General features: G+C 36.7%; 1 protein-coding gene across 7 annotated transcripts in view; it reads left to right on the top strand.

The window, feature by feature from the left end:
* The window catches only part of Strbp (spermatid perinuclear RNA binding protein), a 153,548-nt gene that overhangs the window by 76,482 nt on the left and 55,143 nt on the right, over positions 1 to 21,923 (top strand). For 4 of the 7 annotated variants that reach the window (XR_216319.3, XM_013153378.2, XM_063227095.1 and 1 more), the window contains exons 1-3: positions 5,674 to 5,846; positions 13,485 to 13,705; positions 18,651 to 18,816. Coding sequence is in view for 6 of the 7 variants with exons in the window: in XM_013153378.2 (XP_013008832.1) it covers positions 5,844 to 5,846; positions 13,485 to 13,705; positions 18,651 to 18,816 (390 nt within the window). In the remaining variant the exon portion in view is untranslated. Of the gene's footprint in view, positions 1 to 5,673; positions 5,847 to 13,484; positions 13,706 to 18,650; positions 18,817 to 21,923 lie in introns of those variants that run through there. The other 3 variants (XM_063227097.1, XM_063227098.1, XM_063227096.1) reach the window with 1 other exon arrangement.

Genomic DNA, 21,923 nt, shown 5'->3' with positions numbered 1-21,923 from the left:
TTTGTAGGTTTCTGTGTTTAATGTTACTCCTTGTACCTCTTTTGTTTAAAAAATGAGGGAAACTTCTAGAGGAAAATACTGAAATTAGTATTCTTTTCATGTTGTAGTCCCAAGTACTTTAATGTCACTATGTAGAGAAAGTTTTGTTTGAAGAGATTTGAGAATATTACGTTTACATGCATTAGCTCCAATTTACCTTCCAGAATTGAGTTGATGATCGATTTTGTATCTTTGTACTAAGCATGATACCAAATACAGAATGGTGGATTAATAAATATGTATTTACTTATGTATCCCAGAATTTGCCTTGTCTTCTATTTTTAATGTAGTAGACATATGGTTTTTCTGTTATAAAGAGCTAGAGCCTCATCATTTTATTTTTACATAAATTATTTTGAAGAGCTAGTCTATGGAAATATTAACAAAATTTGAAGTTTTCTCTTCAGTAACTATTTTGGGAGTAAATTTGCTAAACTCTATGTCAAACTGCTTACAAGATATTCTTTGGAATTTTTAAAGTATTTTTAATATTTTCTTCTTACATTTCAGAAAAATATGTCATTATCAGACTTTTATAATGTAGTGTTTATAATGTAGTGTTTTTCTTTAGTTTTGAGATTTATTCCTAGGGAAAAGTTTTGATGGTTGTATGTGCAAAAAAGTCTTGGTTTGTAGCTTGGGTAACCTTTTTAAGGCTTTTTGGCCTTAGGGGTCAGTTTTTTTAAAAAGTAATACAGCACTTCAAAAGCTCAGGCCATGACAAAATTTGATAATTGATTCTAATTGATAATTGGAAGTCATTAAAATTAAAAACATCTGTGAAAGACATTGTTAAAAAAGAAAAATGATAGTGGCAGATGCAGGCAAAAACCTTTGCAAAACACATGTCTGATAAAGGATTGGTACCTGTAATAGATGAAGATCTCTTAATACTAAACAGTATGAAAACAACCCAGTCAATAGGTAAAGATGTGAGCAGACACTTTAAAAGAAGATACATAAATGGCAAGTAGGCATATGCCAACACGCTCAACATACGTGTCAGTAGAGTATTTCAAATTAAGGCAGCACTACTATACCTCTATTGGAATGGCCAAAATCAAGAATATTGACACTGCCAAATGGTGGAAAGGATGTGGAATAACAGAAGATCTCTCCTCCCTTACTGGATGCAGAATAGTACAGTCACTTAAGATATTTTAGCACTTTCTTAAAAAAATACGTTTACTCTTAAGTATGATCCAAGGAACATATTCCACAAGAGTTGAAAACTTAAGTCCACCCAGTAAACTTCCTACAAGTCTGGGTGTGGGTGTAGTCTTGGCACTTGGAAGGCTGAGGCAGAGGATTGCTGTGAGTTCACGGTCAGCCTGGGCTACACAAGATCAGCCTGTTATATAAGGCTGGCCTAAATTACACAGCAAGATCCTGTCTCAAACCCAGCTCATCCCAAAACAACCCTGCAGTAACTATTTATGGCAACTTTATAATTGTGCTACACTGATACGGTGCAGTTATTATTCAATAAAAAGAGAGCTATCAGCCAGGCATGGTGGTACACACCTGTAATCCCAGCCCTCTGGAGGCTGAGGGAAGAAGATCATTGTGAGTTTGAGACCAGCCTGAGCTACAAAGTAAGCTCAAGGCCAGCATAAATGGCATAACAATATATAACAAGACCCTATCTCAAAAAGTCCAAAAAAAAAACCCCCAAAATAAAAAAACCCCAAAACTCAGATTGTAAAAAGACCTTAAAAGAAGTAAAAGAAGGTGAACTAAGATAGCTATGTACTATGTGATTTCAACTGTGTGACATTCTTAAAAAGGCAAAGGTACAGTCTATAAAGAGACTAGTGGTTGCTAAGGGTTTGGAGGGGAAGGGATGGAGTTTGGAGAGGTGGAACATGGAATTTTTAAAAGAGCAGTGAAATAATCCTATTAGCTGCATTAGTGGAGAATGCATACCATTTGTCAAAACCATAGAATACACATGAGTAGTACTTAAACTGTGAATGTTAATTAATAATAACTGAAACTATGGTGAGAAGGCATATATGGGAATCTTTCCATGTTCTGTAGACCTAAAACTGCTTTAATTATGTAAATATATAGAAAAATGCTCAATAGGAAACATGATACATATACGTACACGTAGGTTTACATAAATATATTCCACCTGTTCAAAGGTAATTTTGCTAAGTGGAGCACAGTTAGTGTATTTCCAAGCTTGGTATGTTTTTTCCCCTTAGAAATGTACAGATAGCTGTTACTTTTAAAGTGTTTTTTTATGTGACATTAGGAAATTACAGGGTTTTTTCTTCTGAAAGAATTGTGTACACTGTTTGTTAGATATTATTAGATATTTTTGGCTAAGTCATCTCATTTAGTTTAAAGTGAAGCCTAGTCAGCCACCCATTGCAGTGATGAGGAAACTCAGGCTTAGATAAGCAGCAAAGCTGGCATTTGATTCCAGAGTCTGTATGTTACACAGTACTGGGAAATCTGTGGATTTGTTTTTTGAAATAAAAGTGCTAAAATTTGTCCCTTAATGTGAATGTCAGTGCCTTTATAGACAATACTAAAGGAGACTGTCTGATTTGACTTGGCTCTATTTACTTTCTTTGTGATTTAATTAGGTTGAATGATCTTTATACTTTAATTTCTTCCCTCCCCTCCCGTCTCCTCCCCTCCCCTTCCCTTTTCTTTTTTTTCTTTTTTTTTTATACTAGAAATTGAATTCATGACCTTGTACTTGCCAGGCAGACACTGTGCTCCTGAGCTGTATCCCTGGCTATGCTTTAGTTTCTGTATCTGTTAAGTAAAGATGGTGATTGAGGTTGTTGTGAGCATTAAATGAGTTAATGTATGAAAAGCTTTTAGAATGGTGCCTGTACAAAATCTGAGTTCCAATGGAGTATTTTCTTTTTCTTTTCTTTTCTTTTCTTTTTTTTTTTTTTTGAAATAAGGTCTTGCTATGTAGTACAAGTTGGTCTGGTACTCACAGTGATCCTCCTGCCTCAGCCTCCTGAGTTTTGGAATTACAAGTATGTGTCACCACGTCCAGTACTTGACTATTTTTTAAAAAGGAGAAACTTGAAAAAAAAAAGTGTTTTGTGGTTTTTTATACCTGCTTAAAGTATATGAAATACTGTGTTTTAAAAAAAGTCAGTTTAATATAGTGGGGAGAAAATTTCAGCTTAGTAGGTAGTGGCCTGCCTGTGGCATGTGTGCTGCAGTAGGCACACAGAGCCCTCTCTGTCAGCATGTGAGCCAAGAGTATGAGTTGTTTTTTCTAAACTTAAAGCCTCAGGATTTGGGTTTAATTGCAATATTGGCACTTGGTAATCAATAAGTGGGCTTGGGATTGCAGTTTGGTTCTGAGTGTTTTGCCATCACTGGCCTAGCGTGTAGGTTCCAGACCCTGCCTTTGCCCTGCTCACTGTGTGACCTTTAATATCTGATTCTGTTTTATGTGTGAGCTGAGGATGGCGTTGAGTAGATGGTTTCTGAATTCATTTTGTAGCCCCACAGAGTGGGATTCGGAGCTGCTGTGCTTTTGTCGTGGGTTTGTGTGCTGTGCTGCCAGTCTGTGGCGTTCACAGAGGTTCTCAGTGCACACACAGGGTTGCCACTGTCTGCTGAGTGACTCTGGTGATCATGATTTCTGCACTTTCTGAGCATTGTGCTCTCTCTTCTGGTTTCAGTCTGCTTCCTTAGTATGTTTGGATTATTGACTTTAGCACTGTATAAAGTTTGTGGACTTTTAGTCTCAAGTGACCACAAAGAAATACTGCTTTTATATAATCTATTAACTAGTGATTTCTTACTGTTTATTTTTTTTTAAATTCTGTATTACGTGTACCCTTTTTCTGTTTTTGTTTTTCTTTTTCTCTTTAAATAAAATTAAAAAACACAGAAATACTGCTTTTGTTTTGGGGCAACTAGATTCACACCTAATTACCGAATGAATCTCTTAAAATGAAGTAGGTCTGGGAATGGGAGATGCTGAAGATGCTACATTGTATAGTGTAACCTGTGTGTATGGATTGAACTCAGGGCTTTGTGCTTGCTGGGAAAATGCTTTATGACTGAGCTGTACCCCAGCCCTTTTTTATTGTATTTTGAGAGAGATTCTCATTAAGTCGCCCAGGTTGGGATGAATTTGTGATTTTCTTGCTTTATTCTCCCAAGTAGCTGGGATTACAGGCACATGCCACAGCAACTGGTTATGTAGCACAGGCTAAATATGGAAGGTATAATTTGCGTGACAAAAGCATTTGTTTTGATATTTCTTACCACAGGCTTGCAGTTTAGTTTTTTATCTTGGTTGTAGAGAAACATTCCATAAATTGTAGCACTTGTGCTTGTAATGCAGTCCGTTTTTAAAGAAAATTACACCTGTGCAAGTGTGTGTGTGTATACTCAGACTTACTTAGTGTATTTAATGGGGATTTTCTAAACCAGAAATAGGGAGGTTGGTTATAAGATACAGATGGTTTGCATATAATCATAGTTCAGTGTCATTTGACTATAGTTGTGGGTCTGTTTTTTCATTTGAAGTATTAAGGAGAACTAAATGTAACAAGCATAACTTTCCTAGTCCAAAAATCCAAAAAGAGATTTCTTCAGAGAAAGTAATATTAAGAAGCCATTACTGATGATAGTCTTTTAAGGGAATTTCCTAATCTAAAGGAAAAATATTTAGACAAAGAGGAGGCTGTTTTCTTTGTGAATTTACATGGTCTGTGGCATGTAAGTTACTTCCTCTGATTTCTATGTCAGAGTGTTCTGTTTTGATTTCAGTCTTTATTTATATAGGTTGGCCTATACCACAAGGGTTACATTAATACCCAGAATTTACTTTTACCTTGTCTAGAAGAAAATACAGTTTCATGACGGTGTGACTAAAGTCGGTAGCAAAATAATGATTATGGCTTCTGAGCAGAAATACAGGTGTGGGATTTTGGCAAGGGACATCCAGGGGTAACGAAATCAGTCTAGTGAGATTCTGGGATTCCGGCCTAGTGCTGTGTGGGTCTCTTTGGAGTTAGTGGGGCAGAACCACTAAAGCATTTTGAATTTTAGGCCTGAAAATAATTGAAAGACCAGCATTGTCTAATGATGATATCAAGTGGAAAAATATCTTGACTGAGCCAGTAGTACTGCTATATTTTGAGGTGCCTTATCTGTGGAATTTTCACATACGTCTGGCTTCATACCAATTTTGAATTGAAAATCAGTTATCAGCATTAGCATCAGCATTAGCATCATTGTTATTTTTTGGGTTTTTCTGAGACAAAGTCTTGCTTTGTAGTTTAGACTGTACAGCCGAGGCTGGCCTTGAGCTTGCTTCGGTCCTGCTTCCTCACTCAGCCTCTTGAGCGCTGGGATTCAGGCGTGCATAGTTGCAGCATCACTGCTGCTCGGTAACAGTGTTGCTCTTTTATGTGGTGCTCCTTAAGTGCAAGTCAGCCAGTTGCCTATTGTAGCTACAAAAAACATTCATTTTTCTGGCCATGTCACTTAGGTTGCTGGGTACCGGGCCTTCATTTTGTTTGAACTGAAGTAATTTTCCTCTGTACTGTTTCTCAATAGTATATTGGTTCCACACTCAGATACGAAACTCACTGTAATTAAGCATTTTGAAAAGTTAGTTTTCCTCTTCTGTTACAGGTGTATTCCAGAGCAAAAGTCTTCATACATCTTTGCTGTATTTGATGGTGAGTGACTGTCGGGGGACTCAGGCTTATGAGGAGGTACTGTCACACAAAACAGTGTCAAGTGAAGACGACAAGAAGGAGAGTAAAGGATCGGAAAAAGAAGCTGAAGTACCATAGAAAACCATGGTAGGTTGCTACTTACATTTCCTTGATTTCCTACATACAAATAGTTGTAGTAGTTTAAAATTAAAAGCAGTGACAGTGAGGGTATGTGGAAAACAGTGGTGTTAATTTTTGGCTGTGGTCTGTCAGATAAAGATGGCCCTGTAGCAAATGAGTTAAGATTTATTACTGAGCCATTAGGCCACAAGATGGAGCCTCATGAGGCTGTAGTTCATAAATTATTGAATACAAAGGAGGGAATGTTCATAAATAATGTTTTCTAATAAAGCTGGTATTAACAAACCAATACAGATAGCCTGGTGACCTTGAACTTGAAATTAATTTATTTAGTACTCTATCTGAAGTTCAGGTATTTCCATGAAATTAAGAATCCTGAACCAGTCTTTTGATTGGTTGTATGAATGGTGCAGGAATTTGTAAAATCTATTTAATTCAAAAAGTCACTTTTTCACATGTTTTAAAAATCAGTGTCAAGTGATATGTAGGGGATACTGAGCTAAACATGAAGGCATCTTGTTATGTGATGAGAGTTCAGGTTTGGGTTTATGATGTTAGATGAGGTCCTTATCTCTTAATTTTGAATTGGTAAAATGCTGTCGATTTTGTCTCTTTAGCATTTTGCATCAGAGAATGTTATATATGTTTTTCCTAAGTGTAATGAGAAAGAGTTTAAAAAAGACATAAGTGGGGGAAAAAACACAAAATACTCATCAATATGTTTGGAATATGTTTAACAAATCTGATGGTATGTCTTTTAAGTGCTACATGCTTTTAAAAATATTCATGCCAAGAGTCACAATATTACCTTACTCTTTATAGAGAAGGAATTCTAATATCTTAGATCTGAGCAGTGAGAAAATGAATGTTGACTTGGGGGTTTTCTCTGTCATTTTAGTTTCATGGGAAAATGTGAAAGAACACATTGTGTCTTTTGTTTCTTTCTATGTGAATTTTTTTGCCTTTTTTTCTTGAGACAGGGTCTTGACATGTACTTCAGGTTGACCTTCAACCCACTCTGTAGCTTAAGCTGACTTTGAACTCGAGGTGATCTTACTGTCTCAGCCTTCTGAGGTGGCTTGTTTCTTATAGTCTTGATAGTTGTATAATTTTAAGAAATGCTTTATGTGTATATTGTTGTAGTTGATAGAATTTATTTTCTCATTCTTTTAAAATTTAGCTTAGATTCTTTAGTGAAGGAAGATTTTTAATATATTATTATATTTTCCTCCCAATGTTCTTAAATGTTTGTGTGATGCAGCAATATGTAATTTTGTTTAGAATGAGCTCATGGTATGTGTGACTCCTTTGTTTTCTTGTTACTTGTTCTGGGTTATAAGTATATCTAATGACTCATTTAAAAATGTTCTTTGTTGAAAAAGGCTCCAATTGGAAAACTGGTCGGATGTCAAGCAAGAAAGAAATCCAGACAGTTGGTTTTTATTGAGAAAAAGGAGAGCTTTTTGATTGACATTAGTGCTGAGTTTATATGATGATTGAAATTATTAGTATAGTTTGCTTTAGTTTTTAACGGACAATACCATAGTCACAACTGCTTAGTTTCCAAGATAACATTTAAGCATTGATAACCAGTTGCCCCATGTTGTGGAGAGGACCCCAGCTGGATGGGCTGCTTTCTGTGACTTCTACAAGCTACAAGCTGCATAAGAAAGATCCTAGGAGACCCTCAAGCTGCACAATGGAATCAGTGACCTTTGAGGATGTGGCTGTCAACTGCATCCATAAAAGTAGACTTTGCTGAGTGTGTCCCAAAGCAGCTCTATAGAGATGTGATGGGGGAAACCTTTAGGAACATGGTGACTATGGGAAGATACCTGGATAACCAGAAAGTGGAAGAAGAGTAAAATAACTGTTGCAGAAATCTAAGAAATGAAGAGGTTGAGAAACACCATCCATATAGAGCTTGGAATTAGCATAAAGAAAGTTCCCTTTAGACTCAAGATGCTAATGTTCATATGAAACAATGTAGTTTAAAAGCAATTGAAAGTCTTTCTTGTAGAAAGCCTCTCATTGGGCATTTGTCACTAAACGTGCCCATCAGAGCTCACACTGCACTGAAGCCAGATGAATATTTGGAATCTAAAGGAAAGCTGTTTAAATATAATGAATATAGAAAAATCTGTGATGATTTCCAATCCATTCAGAATCACAAGGACAGAGGCTGATAAGAAACCATATGACTGTGATCGGTGAGAGAAGTCCTGCTCTGGTCTTAGTGAAAGAACTCATCTTAGTGACAAGACCTTTGTATGTCAGAAAAATTTGAATGCCTCCGGCAAAACCAGTCATGTTCAGATCTATCAGACGAATCACAGTAGGGGTATACCCTCTGCATGTAAGTAATGTGGGAAAGCTTTCAGCACACATAGTATTTGTCAACAACATGAATTCAGATGGAGGAGAAAAAGTATGTATGTAAGTAATGTGGGAGAGGTTTCAGGAAAAATAGTAATTATCAAAGACATGAAAGAACTGGTGAGAAACCTTATGTATGTAAGCAGTGTGGCGAAAGTTTCAGCAGAAACAGTGATTGTCAAATACATGAAAGAACTCACACTGGAGAGAAACCGTATGTGTGTAAGCAATATGGGAAAGCTTTCAGTACACATATTTGTCAAAAGCATGAAAAAATTCACACTGGAGAGAAAACCTTATGTAGGCAAGTAATGTGGGAAAGCTTTCAATACATCTGATGTTTGTAAAAGACAAACGAACTCACTTGGAGAGAAACTTCATGTAATTAAGCAATGTGAGAAAGCTTTCAGTACACATAATGTTTGTCAGAAGCATGAAAGAATTCACACTGGAGAGAAACCTAGTGTATGTAAACAATATGAGAAAGTGTTCAACATCTGATGCATGTGAAGGACATGAACCAAATCACACTGGAGAGAAACCATATGTATGCAGGCAGTGTGGCAAAACTTTCAAGACATACCGTGAATGTCAAAATCATGAAAGAACTCACACTGGAGAGAAAGTATATATGTAAGGAATGTGGGAAAGCTTTCCGTACATGTAGTATTTGTTGAATTCATGAAAGAATTCATATGGAGGAGATGTATGTAAGCAATGTGGGAAAGGTTTCAGCACAGTCATTATCAAACACATGAAAGAACTCACACTGGTGAGAAACCATAGTATATATGCAACGTGGGAATGCCTTCAGGACAAGTGATGGTATTCATAAACATAAACATCTTTCCACTGGGGAAGAACCATATGTATGTAAGCAGTGTGGGAAAGTTTTCAGCAGATCCAGTGGATGTAAAATACATGAAACTATCCATACTGGGGAGAAACTTTATATATGTAAGCAATGTGGGACAGCTTTTCAATGTAGCCGTCAGTGTCAAAGACATGAAAAACATGCTGCAGAGAAAACATGTGTGTAATCAATATGGGAAAGCTTTCAGCAGAAACAGTCATTGTCAGAGACATGAAAGGACTTACACTAGAGAGAAACTGTACACATGTAAGCAATCAGAAAAGCTTTCAGCACACATAATTATTATCAAATACGTGGAAGAAGCCACAGTGTAAAAACCCTATGTATGCAAGCAGTGTAGAAAGGGATTTGCTAAGTCTTCATTACATAGACACTAAGAAACTCACTGGGGAGAAGCCCTGTGTCCACAAGCAATGTGGAAGAAGTTTCAGTGCACATGTGTTGTCAAATACATGAATGTATATATTTTATGTCAAATCTAGAAGAATCACTGGGAAGAAACTATATATGTAAGCCTATTTTGAAAATCCCACGAAGATGTTTCATTTAGTGGAATTGTGTAGAAATAATACAGTGTTTATATCAATGTTTCTTCACAAATGTTCCAAAGAAAACAAATCCTAGATGAAGATATCAGAAATTACATACCTTATGTGGTTTTTAATCACATATGTAGATTATTTATATGCAGTGTTTAAAAATACTGAGTTGCCATAATAAGATGTTTTTATGTGAAATCTGAGCTTAGTATACAAGTGTCATAATTAAGCATGGTTGATCGAAATGTATTTTTTACTTTCAATTACAAGTTAATATTTGTGCTGTTTTTATTTTATCTTTGATTTTGGGAGGCATATGCCATTACAAATTTTACTTTTGTAATTTTTGCTATTAGAATTTTGCACTATTTTTCTTTTCAATTTTTGTTTTTTCTATATTCTGTGTAACAAATGATATTTTAAATTTGATGCTGTATTTCCTATTTATTTTTTCAAAGCCTTGTGAACATGAGTTTTTGACAAAGTTTAATTATTTTCACACAATTTGCAGATGAGCAAGTTTTGTTTTTCATATGACATGACAAGATACCTGCTTGTTTACCAACATCACTGTATATTGTATCATGTACATATGTTGCATATTTTTCTTTCAATACTGTCTTTTATTTTTTCACATAAAAATTTTCATATTTACATTGCAATGACTTAATTTGCTTCACTGGTATTTTTTAAACCACATATAGCAAACATAAACCGTATTTCTCTGTGTTTCTCATTGCCAGAATCCCACTATTGTAGGTTTCAAGATATCAGAGAGACCTAAGGAAAAAAGAAGTATTTACTGGGTTTTAGATGCACACTGGATCAGTTTGACCTTAGGATGTCCAAATGACTGAGTACCAGAACAAGGAAAGGCACTAGTTTTATACATTTGGTTGAGAGACTTGGACTTTAGAAACAGGCTGGAGGAAATCAAGGGCACAGAAACAAGGCAGAACAATTTATAACAGCCTTGAAAGAAGACAGAACTTTGTGATCCTGTAAGAACAAGATGACATAAACAGTCATCTTACAGTGCATAGTTGTCAATCTTGCCTCTACCAGAACAATAACTTAGGACTACAGCAGAAGAGGGGAAACTTTGAGGGAGATTCCTCTCTAACTCCTACTTCACCACATGACCATAACTAGTCTTCTAAAGGAAATCATAATTTATAGTAAACGCTCCAGAAAATGTAAATTATGGCAAAGCACCAGTAACAACACTTTGAGTGGAATGTTCATCATCTGTGGAGTTTTTCTGGGGAGTATGGTTGCTACTGAATGTAATGAGATTAATAATACCTTTGTTCTATTCCCTGGTGCTTTGATGCTGTAATATTTTTGATGGTGATTGTTTTAACATATGAAGCTATAATATTGACATGAAGAAAAATCAAACTCCTGAGATGTATCAGTTAGTTCATTAAAAACATAAATTTTGGGAACCAGTCAGCGTCTCCTGAGATCCGGGCATGTTGAAACTTAGGGCGCTGAGCCAGAAAGCACCCCCACCCCTTTGCTGTTAAGCAGCCATGGCGCGAGCGAGCTGCGGATGAGCCAGGAAGAGAACCAATCCATGTCTTCCGTGAGCCTACTGGTGGTGGGCTGAGAATCAAAACATCCCATCTCTTTCCCTCCCTGTGTTAGCAACTTTGAGCTTGAGGTCTGAGCATCTCTTGGGAGGATGACCATATGCAATATAGCAAATATGGGGGATTTCCTTCTGTAATCTCTTTGAAGTCAAATATTGTTTCCACTGTCTTGCTTTGTTCTGATTGTTTTGCTCTATTCAGTATTCTGCTTTGATAGGTTTTATAATGTTCTCTTTTTGATTTGATTTTGCTGTGCCTGATTGAATGGACAACTATTGTGAAGACAATGAGATATACTATGGTACCTTACTGTTATCCTGGTATCCTGCTCTGAAGTTCTGTACCAATTTCACTGCATTGTCTTGATTGACTTTGTTCTGTATTGTTGTGTTGTATTTTACTACCTTCAAAATAATAAAAAAAATTGATAACCAAAAAACAAGAGCTAGGATTAATAATTGTGAATGTTTTATTTTATGATGAAGACTTAAAAACAAAGTATCACCTATTAGTACGTAATTGCAGGTAAGTAAAGATGCTATCACTACTCTTTCTCTTTGTAATATTTTGGGCTTTATGGAAAACATACTGAGTTGCCTTTTGCAGTTTGGTGTACTAATAAATGTCTTCATGATATTTGTAAACTTAGAAATAGTGAAAAGTGTTAGAGGTGTGACCCATGAAGAATCTATTCTGTTAAATCTTGTGAAATTCATTCTATTTCTGGACATAGTCTACTTCGTTGATTTCTAGGCCAGCATTTCAATATAATGGTACAATCCATCTTTATGGAGTATTTCTTTCTTTCTTTCTTTTTTTTTTTTTTTTTTGGTAATGGGAATCGAACTCACTACCTTGTGCTTGCCAGGCAGGTGCTTATGCCATGGGGCTAAATCCCCGGCCTTGTAGAGTATTTCTTGATTCTGTCATTGATTCATTTTTCCAAATGAACTTCAGAACAATTTTTGTTGAGGGTTAGATTAGTTCTGAGATTTTTGTTTTGTTTGTTTGAAACAGGGTCATGCTATGTAGTCCAGGCTAGCCTTGAACTCATAGTGATCCTCCTGCCTCAGCCTTCCAAGTGCTGGTATTACAGGGATGTGCCAACCCTGCTCAGCAGTTTTGATGAGATTTTGATTTAGAATGAAATATGTACATGTGTAAACTAGTTTGGGAAGTTGATTGTTTTGTAATAGTGTTTTTCCCATTCTGTTTCCAGCTATTGGATTTGAAAAACTAAAATTTTGCACCCATGATTTAAATATCATCAAGTCCTATTCCTGTTTTCTGTAGTTCATAGTTTCATATTACGTATTTTGACTGGCTGTGCAGTCTCATTTTAAAAATGTGAAGACCTCTGTTAGTTTGAAAGGGAGTTTCATGATTCACCATCATGCATTTCTGAAGAGTTCCTTCAAGCTAGAAGTATATGGGTCTTACAGATACTATGTGATATGGAAAACTTTTTCCTTCCTTTCTTTTGACCCTCTCTTCTTTTCCTTTTCTATCCTTGTGTTCAGACTCAGGACCCTCGCACATGCTAGGCAAGTGCTATGTTATGGCACTGAGCTCTACTCCCAGCCCAGTGTAGAGGTTGACACATTGTGTCAACTTGCAAAGTTTAGAATTTTAATAAGGGACTCAGCAGGGGATCAGGGCCTCACTTCCTAAACATCTTCATCTGTGCAAGAAGAGGGCACAGAGATGGTGTGAATGCTTCACTGGCCCTGGGTGGAGGTAGCCTGCTTACAATATAAGGGAAGAAGAGGCTAGATTTCCCCTCCCCATTGCTCTTGCTGCTTTTGCTGTCTTCTGTTGCCTTAAAATGTTACCCCTGTGCCAGGCCATCCTGCCTTGGAGCCATCTGTTCACAGAATGAAACCTCCACAAACAGTGAGCTATGTGAAACTTTCTTTTCTTGATTTTGGGCTTTGGGTATTTTGTCTCAGCAACAACAGAAAAGTAACCAAGCCAACTGGGAAGACCTCTTTCGAAGGAGTATTCAGAAGCATAGGTTCAGCATATATACACTGCTGAGGTCAGTGAGTATGACCCAAGTGAACCTTCATCAAAACATGAATGAAAGGCCATTGATTTTCTGATTTGGTGGTATTAAGATGAGTTTTAGTTCCCATTCCTGAGCAATTTTGTTTTGATATCAACTGCTTCATTATGGGTTGACTTAAAATATATTTGTATATCATTCTTGTCAGGTGACATTTCCTTTATTGAAGTAATTGCTTCTTTTTCCTTCTGACAGAGATCTATTCGATCTTTTGCCAATGATGATCGCCATGTTATGGTGAAACATTCAACCATCTATCCATCTCCAGAGGAACTTGAAGCTGTTCAAAATATGGTGTCTACTGTTGAGTGTGCTCTTAAACATGTCTCAGATTGGCTGGATGAATCAAACAAAGGCACAAAAACAGAGGGCGAGACAGACGTGAAGAAAGATGAGGCTGTAGAAAACTATTCCAAGTGAGTGTGGATTGGCCCTTGTGGAGCACAGAAAAGCTTGAGGATTCCTTGCATTGAGTTTGTGATATGTCGTTCTTTGTGTTTCCTTGTACATATGACTATACCAAGGACTTAAATGTTATATGGAGTCATTTCAGTTAACTTTGAAGAGAAAGAAAGGAACAATGATTAAAACCCCCCTAAAGAAGATGGATAAAGAAAGTATACAAAGTCCTTTCAATTTTTAATGTTTGAAGGTTATGATGTATCCTCTGTTTTGCTGTGTTGGTTTAGCCTCCTAGATTCTGAAAGTCATGTTTTTGCTCCTGGTGAAAAATTCCTGGAGTAGAAGACTGGGAAAATGTATTTTAAATGTATTTTGATTGTGTCTACCTTGTTGATTCATAAAATGTAGCATAGTGTCTTGCATATCATAAATGCTCGTTGTATATTTGTGGAACACAGGAAGGGCTAATGGGAGCAAGAACCTTCAGCAGTTACAGTGCAGGGTTCTAGGCGTCTTCAGGATATATGGTGATGATTGAGCTGAAACTGCAGCGGTAACTGGTACTCTGGGGCAGTGCCACCGTGACTGGAGCACGCAGCTGATTTACTTTTGAGTCTTAGCGTGCAAGGTGAGGATTGTTTGATTGAAAATACCACATTAATAGGCTCAAAGATCACTTGGGCTACAACTTTTGTAAGTGGAAGATAGAGGTTAACAGAATTTTGTTCTCCAGCTTTCAATTCTAAATCATTGTGATAAGTGGATAAGAATAGTGGGAAATTACTGACAAAATTGCTTTTTTTTTTTTTATTTTTTTACTTTTCACTTTAATTGTTTACAGGTAGTTTATATGTTGTGTCTGGCATCGGTTTGAAGGTTCTTGAAAGTGATTCCATTTTTCTTATAATGGTTTAAAAAATGTTTTTGGCTGGGCATAGTGGCACACACTGGTAATCCCGGCTATCAGGAGGTTTAGGCAGGATTGTCCCAAACTCAAGGCCAACCTGAACTACATAGTGAGATCCTGTTCAAAAAAAAAAAAGGTTTTGCCCAGCTCTGAGTTCATGTTAACTAGTCATGGTATCTAGTGATTGAAACTTTGGCATTCTTCAGTGATGTCTGGTTCTCTATTGTCTATTTCCTGTGTAAATTAGATAATGTAGATTTTGATTGTATTTTGGTATGTGTTTGTCATCTTTTAAAGTTTTGAAATTATAATTATACACATATATACTGTTTAGTCTGTGTCAATAGAACTGAGCTTTTATCTTTGCCTTTTATTATTTTTGGTACTGGGAATTGAACCTGGGCTTTTGTATTGAGCTATATCTGCAGCTACTTTGTATGTTGAGACAAAGTCTCGCTAAATTGTCCAAGCTGGACTGAAGTTTATAGTCCTGCTTTATCTCTGTCGGAGTGATGGGATTACAGGCATATGCTACCATGCCTTGCTTCTTTATATCTTTTCTTTCTTTTTGTAGGGGAAAGGTTGAGGCAGGGATTTGCTGTGTAGTGCTGGCTATCCTTGAACTCATGTAGTGCAGGCTGATGCTGAATTTATGGCAATCCTCCTGAGTGCTGGGATTTTACAGGTGTGTGCCACCATACCTGGACTTTATATCATTTTTAAGTGTATATTTCAATGGAATTTAGGACTTTTAAATATATTCTCTAATGTTTTTATTTTATTTTTCCCTTTTCAGCCTGATACATTTTAGATGGTATCATGTAGACTTTTGCTTAACTGGATGAAGGTTTCATTGTGTAGTTCAGGCTGGGATAGAACTCACTATGTAGCCCAGGCCGGCCTCAAACTCAAGTGATCCTCTTGCCTCAACCTCCTGTGCCAGCACCCCCGGCTGCAATTCTGTTCTTCAAAGACATGCCTGCCTTTGTTTTATACAAAATAAGAACAATCATCCTGTGCTTCTTAAGTTCCACCACATGGGAAGAATTACAGACGCTCAACTTGGGACCATTCCACAAATTGGAAGACTACATAGAAATGAAGAGCAAGCTGGACATTGTGGTGCATGCCTGTAATATAATCCCAGCACTTGGCAGAAGGATTGCTGTGAGTGTGAGGCCAGAGTGGGCTACATAGTGTGTTCAGAACCAGTCCAAACTACATAGCAAAGTCCTGTCTCCAGAGAAAGGAAAAGTAGAGTTGTGTTTCAGCTAGACTTAAATTATACTATTGGTGTATGCTAAAGACACATTGGTGAGGGCAAGTGTAGATTTATTAAGCACTTCCTAGTGAGTGCCAAGCACAATTAATCTCAACTGTTCTCTATACTCTTTTATTCTACCTTTTAAAAAATGAGTTGAAAGTCAAATCTGTGGCACAGTTTCCTTTGCATTATTAGGAATACTAGAACTCAAATTTTAAGTAGTTCATTTTATTTGGGTTGCTTTACAGAAACTGTCATATTCAGATTTATTATTAAAGTTCAGAACTTTTGAATTAATTTAGGAATTAATTTCTCTGCTCAGTCATGCTGTCTTTTTTTTTTTTTTGTACCAGGGATTGAATATGGCGCTGAGCTATATCCTCGGCTCAGTCATGCTGTCTTCAATGGCTGGGATAGAACCAAGTATACTATAATTATGATTTAGAACTCAAAAATGGCCAATCAAGGATACCCAGTTGTTTTTCACATTATAATGAAATTGACTAGTCATTATTATTTCTCTTCTTCTACCTTGTCTTACTCATGATATTTCTGTGTCTCCATACTTGCTGTTGAAAACATCAAGACAGACTTTCACTTGCTAGAGAGATAACTGAGTATGTGTGGTGGACCCAGGATTTGTGAAGGTCGGATCTGTCTGAATCTGGATCTGACTGTCTTAGCATCTGTGCTTCATTTTCCTTTGAATAAATTGTGAATGCATGAAGCAGTGAGATGTGGACTGCTGATTCCAGGAAACAAAAAGCTTTATGGAAATGGTAGCATTTGGAGTAGGCATAGAATATGGGTAGGGTTTTGAGAAGGCGTAGAAGAGAAAAAAAATCTCAGCAAAGATTCAGGTGTGAGGATAGTATAGAAAATTTTTAAATGAAAATAAGCTATTTATTGAGTTATTAGTACATATTGGGCTTGGTACAGTTCATTACTTACATTAAATTATGCTGTTATTGCCGCTCTGTAAGAAAATAATCATTGTTTAACAAATAAGGAAGCAGTCTAAAAGAAGCCAAGTGTTCCTAATTTGATCAATGTTAAACAGTGAGTGACTGTAACAATATTTAAACTAGTCATTCTGCCTTTTAATTTACCTCCCAGTATGCTAAGCATCCAAGTGTTGAATGAGATACCAAGGGATTAATAGATGGAGTGCTATCCATGCCGGGTCTGGGAGGATTATTCCTGTTGAGGTATGCAGCAAGTTGAAGATGGTAGAGGTTATCTGAAAGGCCAATAAAAGGGGGTTGTTGAGATAGTCCCCTTAAGAGGTGATAAGAACTTGAACCAACTGGTTTGAAGGCAATGCTTTGAAGGCAGCAGTGGAGGAGGAATTTATAAAATATTAGATTCAGAAGCAGGAAAAGACAGGTATAGAGAAATGAAAAACCATAGGTGCCTGACTATATCACATAGTTGGCTACACTCAGGTTACTTGCGTTAACACACGTTTCTTTTTGTACTTAGACACCTTTATAGTTTTTCACTGACTAAATGAACCTCTAAGGTGTTCGAGACGCTGAATCACTGGCTGGGTTATTTGTAATTTCCTGTCTAGTTTCCACAGCCACAATTTGTTTCTTTCCCTTGTTTGATTCTCAACCCCACTGACTTGCCCAGCTGCTGATTCTTTGCTTCCTGCTGGAATGATCTTTTTTCACCTAGCTAAATCAAGACTGCACTGAATTCAGACTCTCCGGTTGCCTTGTTTGACCTCTCTAATTTTAACTTCTCTCTTTCTCAACTTGGAACCTACCATTACATTTTAAAAACTTGAGTTTCATAGTCACACCAACATGGTTTTGAATATTGGCTTTGCCATTTTATTCTCTGAACTTGAGCAGTTAACTTTGGTAAGGTTTCCGTTCTTTCTCTTCCAAATGCAGGCTACGTGTGAGATTACATGGCATTGCAGTTTGTTCTCTTTCCCTTTCCCTTCCCTTTTTAAGCAGGGCATCTAATCTGTTAATAAGTTTTTGTTGTTTAACCATAATGTAAATCTCAGGAGCAGAAGAGACCAGCAGTCCTTTTAAAATGTTTTCTGTATTCAAACACTAGCTTGTTGAATGACTGCTAAGCTTAATATTTCCACTTGTGATTAAGAGAGATTAATAAGCTTTTAGAGTTAAAATCAAAGGTAGGTAAATGGTTTTCTTTTGCATCCTTTATCATTTGAGGATGAGCGTATGCTCTTTTAGCTATTTCCTGGACTTGGAATGCAGATGTTAACAGGTTATCTTTGGTAGTATTTTTGTTTCCTCAGTTTGCTGTATCACATTTTTTTACACGTTTCACTTTCCCCCATAATTTTGTGAATTCCTGCAGTGGTACGGCTAGGAGGGATGTTAGCTCATCGAGCCAGCAACCATTTTGATTGCAGATAGTGAGCCAGAGATAGAATTCATGTAACTTAGATTTCTGTCTTCATAGTCTTTCTCAGTATATCGTGGTGTCCCATGTTTCTTGTAAATCCTTTAATTACAAAAAAAAGTTTAGAAAGAACAGTTTGAAAATATGTTGAAGAGGACATAATATTTGTTAGTTTTTTAGTTTCTACATATAGATATGGTAAAGAATTGAAACCCCTAAGGAACTTTGGGGAGATAGAAACTTTATAAACATTACATCTGAGCCTTATTATGTAGATTTTTGGTGTCTAGGTTTACCTGTTCCCTTATCAGTTCATGTGAATATCCAGGAAGTTAACACACAATTGCAAATTACACTTTGGGCAATAGGTTTTAGAAGTAATCATAAACACTTTTGTTTTTAGGGATCAAGGTGGTCGGACATTGTGTGGTGTAATGAGGATTGGCCTGGTTGCAAAAGGCTTGCTGATTAAGGATGATATGGACTTGGAACTGGTTTTAATGTGCAAAGACAAACCTACAGAGACTTTGTTAAATACAGTCAAAGATAATCTTCCTATTCAGATTCAGGTGAGTACAGTTTAACTGCACCGGCAGGAGAATTTGTAAAAAGATGAAAATAGGTGATCTTGATGAATCTAATAACAACAAGAATTGGTAAATAAGGAGTAAGGAGGTACAAACAAAAGGAATGTTGCAACTGTGGATCAATGACTAATCCACATTTAAAGCACATTTCTGGTAGTTAATACACAGGCTATACTTACCAAAGTAAGATGGCTGTTAAGGTTAGGTCTTAAACTTTTCAGGTGTATTTTGCTAAGAGTTTCATTTTTCAAACTAGGACTCCTGGCATTATAGAACTGTTAGAAGGGTTGAGGAGATACAGAGAAGAATTGAGAGATGAAAACCTAGACAATTAAGAGACTTTTATCGATGATAACTTTTATGAAGATTCGGCTAATGTAACAGTTACCCACCTGTTCTGTTAATGGAAAGTCACTGTTCCTTGTTTCTAAACCTCCCTCACATTGGGTGCATTTAGAATATTTTAATGTTGGTGTGCTCCCTGAGGATGCTTCTCCAGGCCAGAGGCTTCTAGGGCTGAAGGCGAGAAGTGTGGGGCACTAGTCACCCCGAGGCTTTTCTTGTTAGTCTACCCCAAGTGCCAGTTAATTGTAACACTGCCTGGAATGTTGTGATCATCTTTCAGGTTTGGGCGTGCGTTATTGGCAATCTGATTAGATTATAGCTGTTTGGTGATTTCATTGTATGTCAAATATATGTCCAAATTTTGAGTTGTTGAATGCTCCTGTTCCTTTTATTGGTTTCTTTTACTTCTAAAGAGGTCTCTGTCTCTCTTTTTAAATAATAATGAACACTAACTTTTTTTTTTTTTTTTTGCAATATTGGTTCCTGATCATTTTCTTTTATATTCACCAAAGTAAAGTTAAAATTTTCTGGTATTTTTAATCTACCCCCCCCCAAGGTACTGGGGATTGAACCTAGGACTTTCACATTGAGCTACGTCACTGGCCCCTGTTAAAAATTTGAGACAGATTCTTGCTAAATTCCTAAAGCTTGTATTAAACTTGCAGTCCTCTTGTGTCATCCTCAGCTGTTAGAATTATACCACATCCAGTTTACTTGCAGTTCTTAACACTCAAATTTGTGTTACTTGGTTGACATTCTCCTACATTCATTTTCAAGACATTTAGTATTCTGTTAAATTTTAAAATATTTTACTACACGTGGCAAGAAATATTTAACTTTTCCACATTCAATTTTGATGAAGAAATAGTCTTTCATAGTATTTCTTTTCCCTTGCTCTTCCTCCTTCCCTTCTTCCCTTCCTTCTTCATTTATCCTCTGTGATTCCTCTTGAGGAGTGATGTGGAAGGCACTAAAGCTTTGTAAAATGAGAGGCTCAACAAGAGTGATTTTTGACTAAATGCTTTTTTGTGTAGTATTAGTAAAATTTCTATTGTTTTTTAAAAATTTAATCTGTATATCTGTGTTTATTTTAGTGAACATTATTGATAATGTTTATAACAAAGTAATAATCCAAAGGTCAATAGATTAGAGGCTTTTTTTTTTTTTTTTTGGTACCAGGGATTGAACTCACGACCTCACGCTTGCAAGGCAGGCCCTTATTGCTGCTGAGCTAGAAGATCCTCAGCCCCAGTTAGAGGTTTTTCAATTGGCTTACCCTTTTGTGTTCCCTTTACTGAGTCTTTTCTTAGAAGAGATCATAGTTCTCATCCTCAGTTGTATCTGGATGAGAAAAAGGGTTGAGAACCACTGCTACAATAAATGAGAGTTATTAATTCAGAATGTATATCACATCTCTCCAGTATTGAAGATTCAATACATTGGGCCAGGCTTTGGTTTATACTTGTAGAGCTTTCTTTGTGTAGATCATAACTGTGTGAACTCTACATTATTTTTCTGTGGACACAGTAGTTTGCTTTTTAAAATTTATTTTAATTTAATTTTAAAGGGAATAAAACAGAGCAACCAAACAAATGGAAACAGTGATAAGACAGTAGGAAATCTACCAGTTACTATATTACATATTGTTGTCCTCTAAATAGCTGTGTGACTTTAGGCTTGCAAAGTCAATCAAACAATACAGTTCCTCCAAATCAGCTGGTTACTCGTGGGGGCGTTGGAAGTGAGGTGAGGGGGCTATTCTTGTCTCCCTAGGCTGCGCCCCCACGTGATGGCTGGCGCACAACCAAGGGGCTTAGTTTCTTTCTTTCTGGACACCATAATTTTTAAAATATTCTTGTTGCCTATTAAGTGTTCAGGTGAGGAACTCAGAAGAGAAAATAGATTGTGCGCACCATTTCAAATTACAGGGAAGAGGAGGTTTTTAGATTAGAGAGCCAGTAGAGTTCTTCTGTAGTACATAAGTACATTTTTGCTCAAGAGGCAGTGGGACCTAAGTTCGTGAACTTAATTTGTTCCATGGTTCTGGAAAAGATGGCCATGTTCGTGTTTGTGCAAAAAAGATGGCAGTGGTTATGTCTGTCATCTGACACAGAGTTTGCAAACAAAAATAAAATTTTGTCAAATGCTTCTAAAGCATCATGAATCGAAGAACCACTGACATTTCCCGGAAAAATGGGGATGTTAATCATCCATCTATCTTAGATTCAGTTATATACATATATGCACATCATACATATGCCTTCACCTGTACACACTAGCACACATTATATTACTAACATTTTAGGAAATCATTTTTATGTGACTTCAACATGCTTCTCTTGTCTTAATTACTTTTCTCATTGCTGAGATAAAATACTGAACTCCCAGAGTTAAAAGTTGGAAAGGTGGACCTGGGGATTTAGCTCAGTGGTACAGAACCTGCCCGGGAAGCCTGAAGTCCTGAGTTCTGTTCCCCCCTCATAAGTAAATAAATAAACTCCAAAACAAAACAAAACAAACCCCAAAAAGTAAAATTGGAAAGATTTCAGCTCACAGTTTGTATAGGTTTCAGTCCACAGTTGGCTGGTTCCATGGCAGAGTATCATCCAGATAAGTATCACAGAGTGAAAACAGTTCATGGTGGGCAGAAGGCAGTATGCACAGCAAAGCTACAAAATACTGAGTAAAAAACAAATGACCAACTATGATAACAGCAGCCCTCTTTCTGTCCCCCATATTCCATC

Source organism: Cavia porcellus, unplaced genomic scaffold, assembly GCF_034190915.1.
Source record: "Cavia porcellus strain 051 isolate PalLab524CR breed Dunkin Hartley unplaced genomic scaffold, mCavPor4.1 scaffold_1, whole genome shotgun sequence".
In the NCBI taxonomy this organism is placed as follows: Eukaryota; Metazoa; Chordata; class Mammalia; order Rodentia; family Caviidae; genus Cavia; species Cavia porcellus.
Note: the sequence above shows the minus strand (reverse complement) of the source record. Positions and strands in the feature narration are given on the sequence as shown.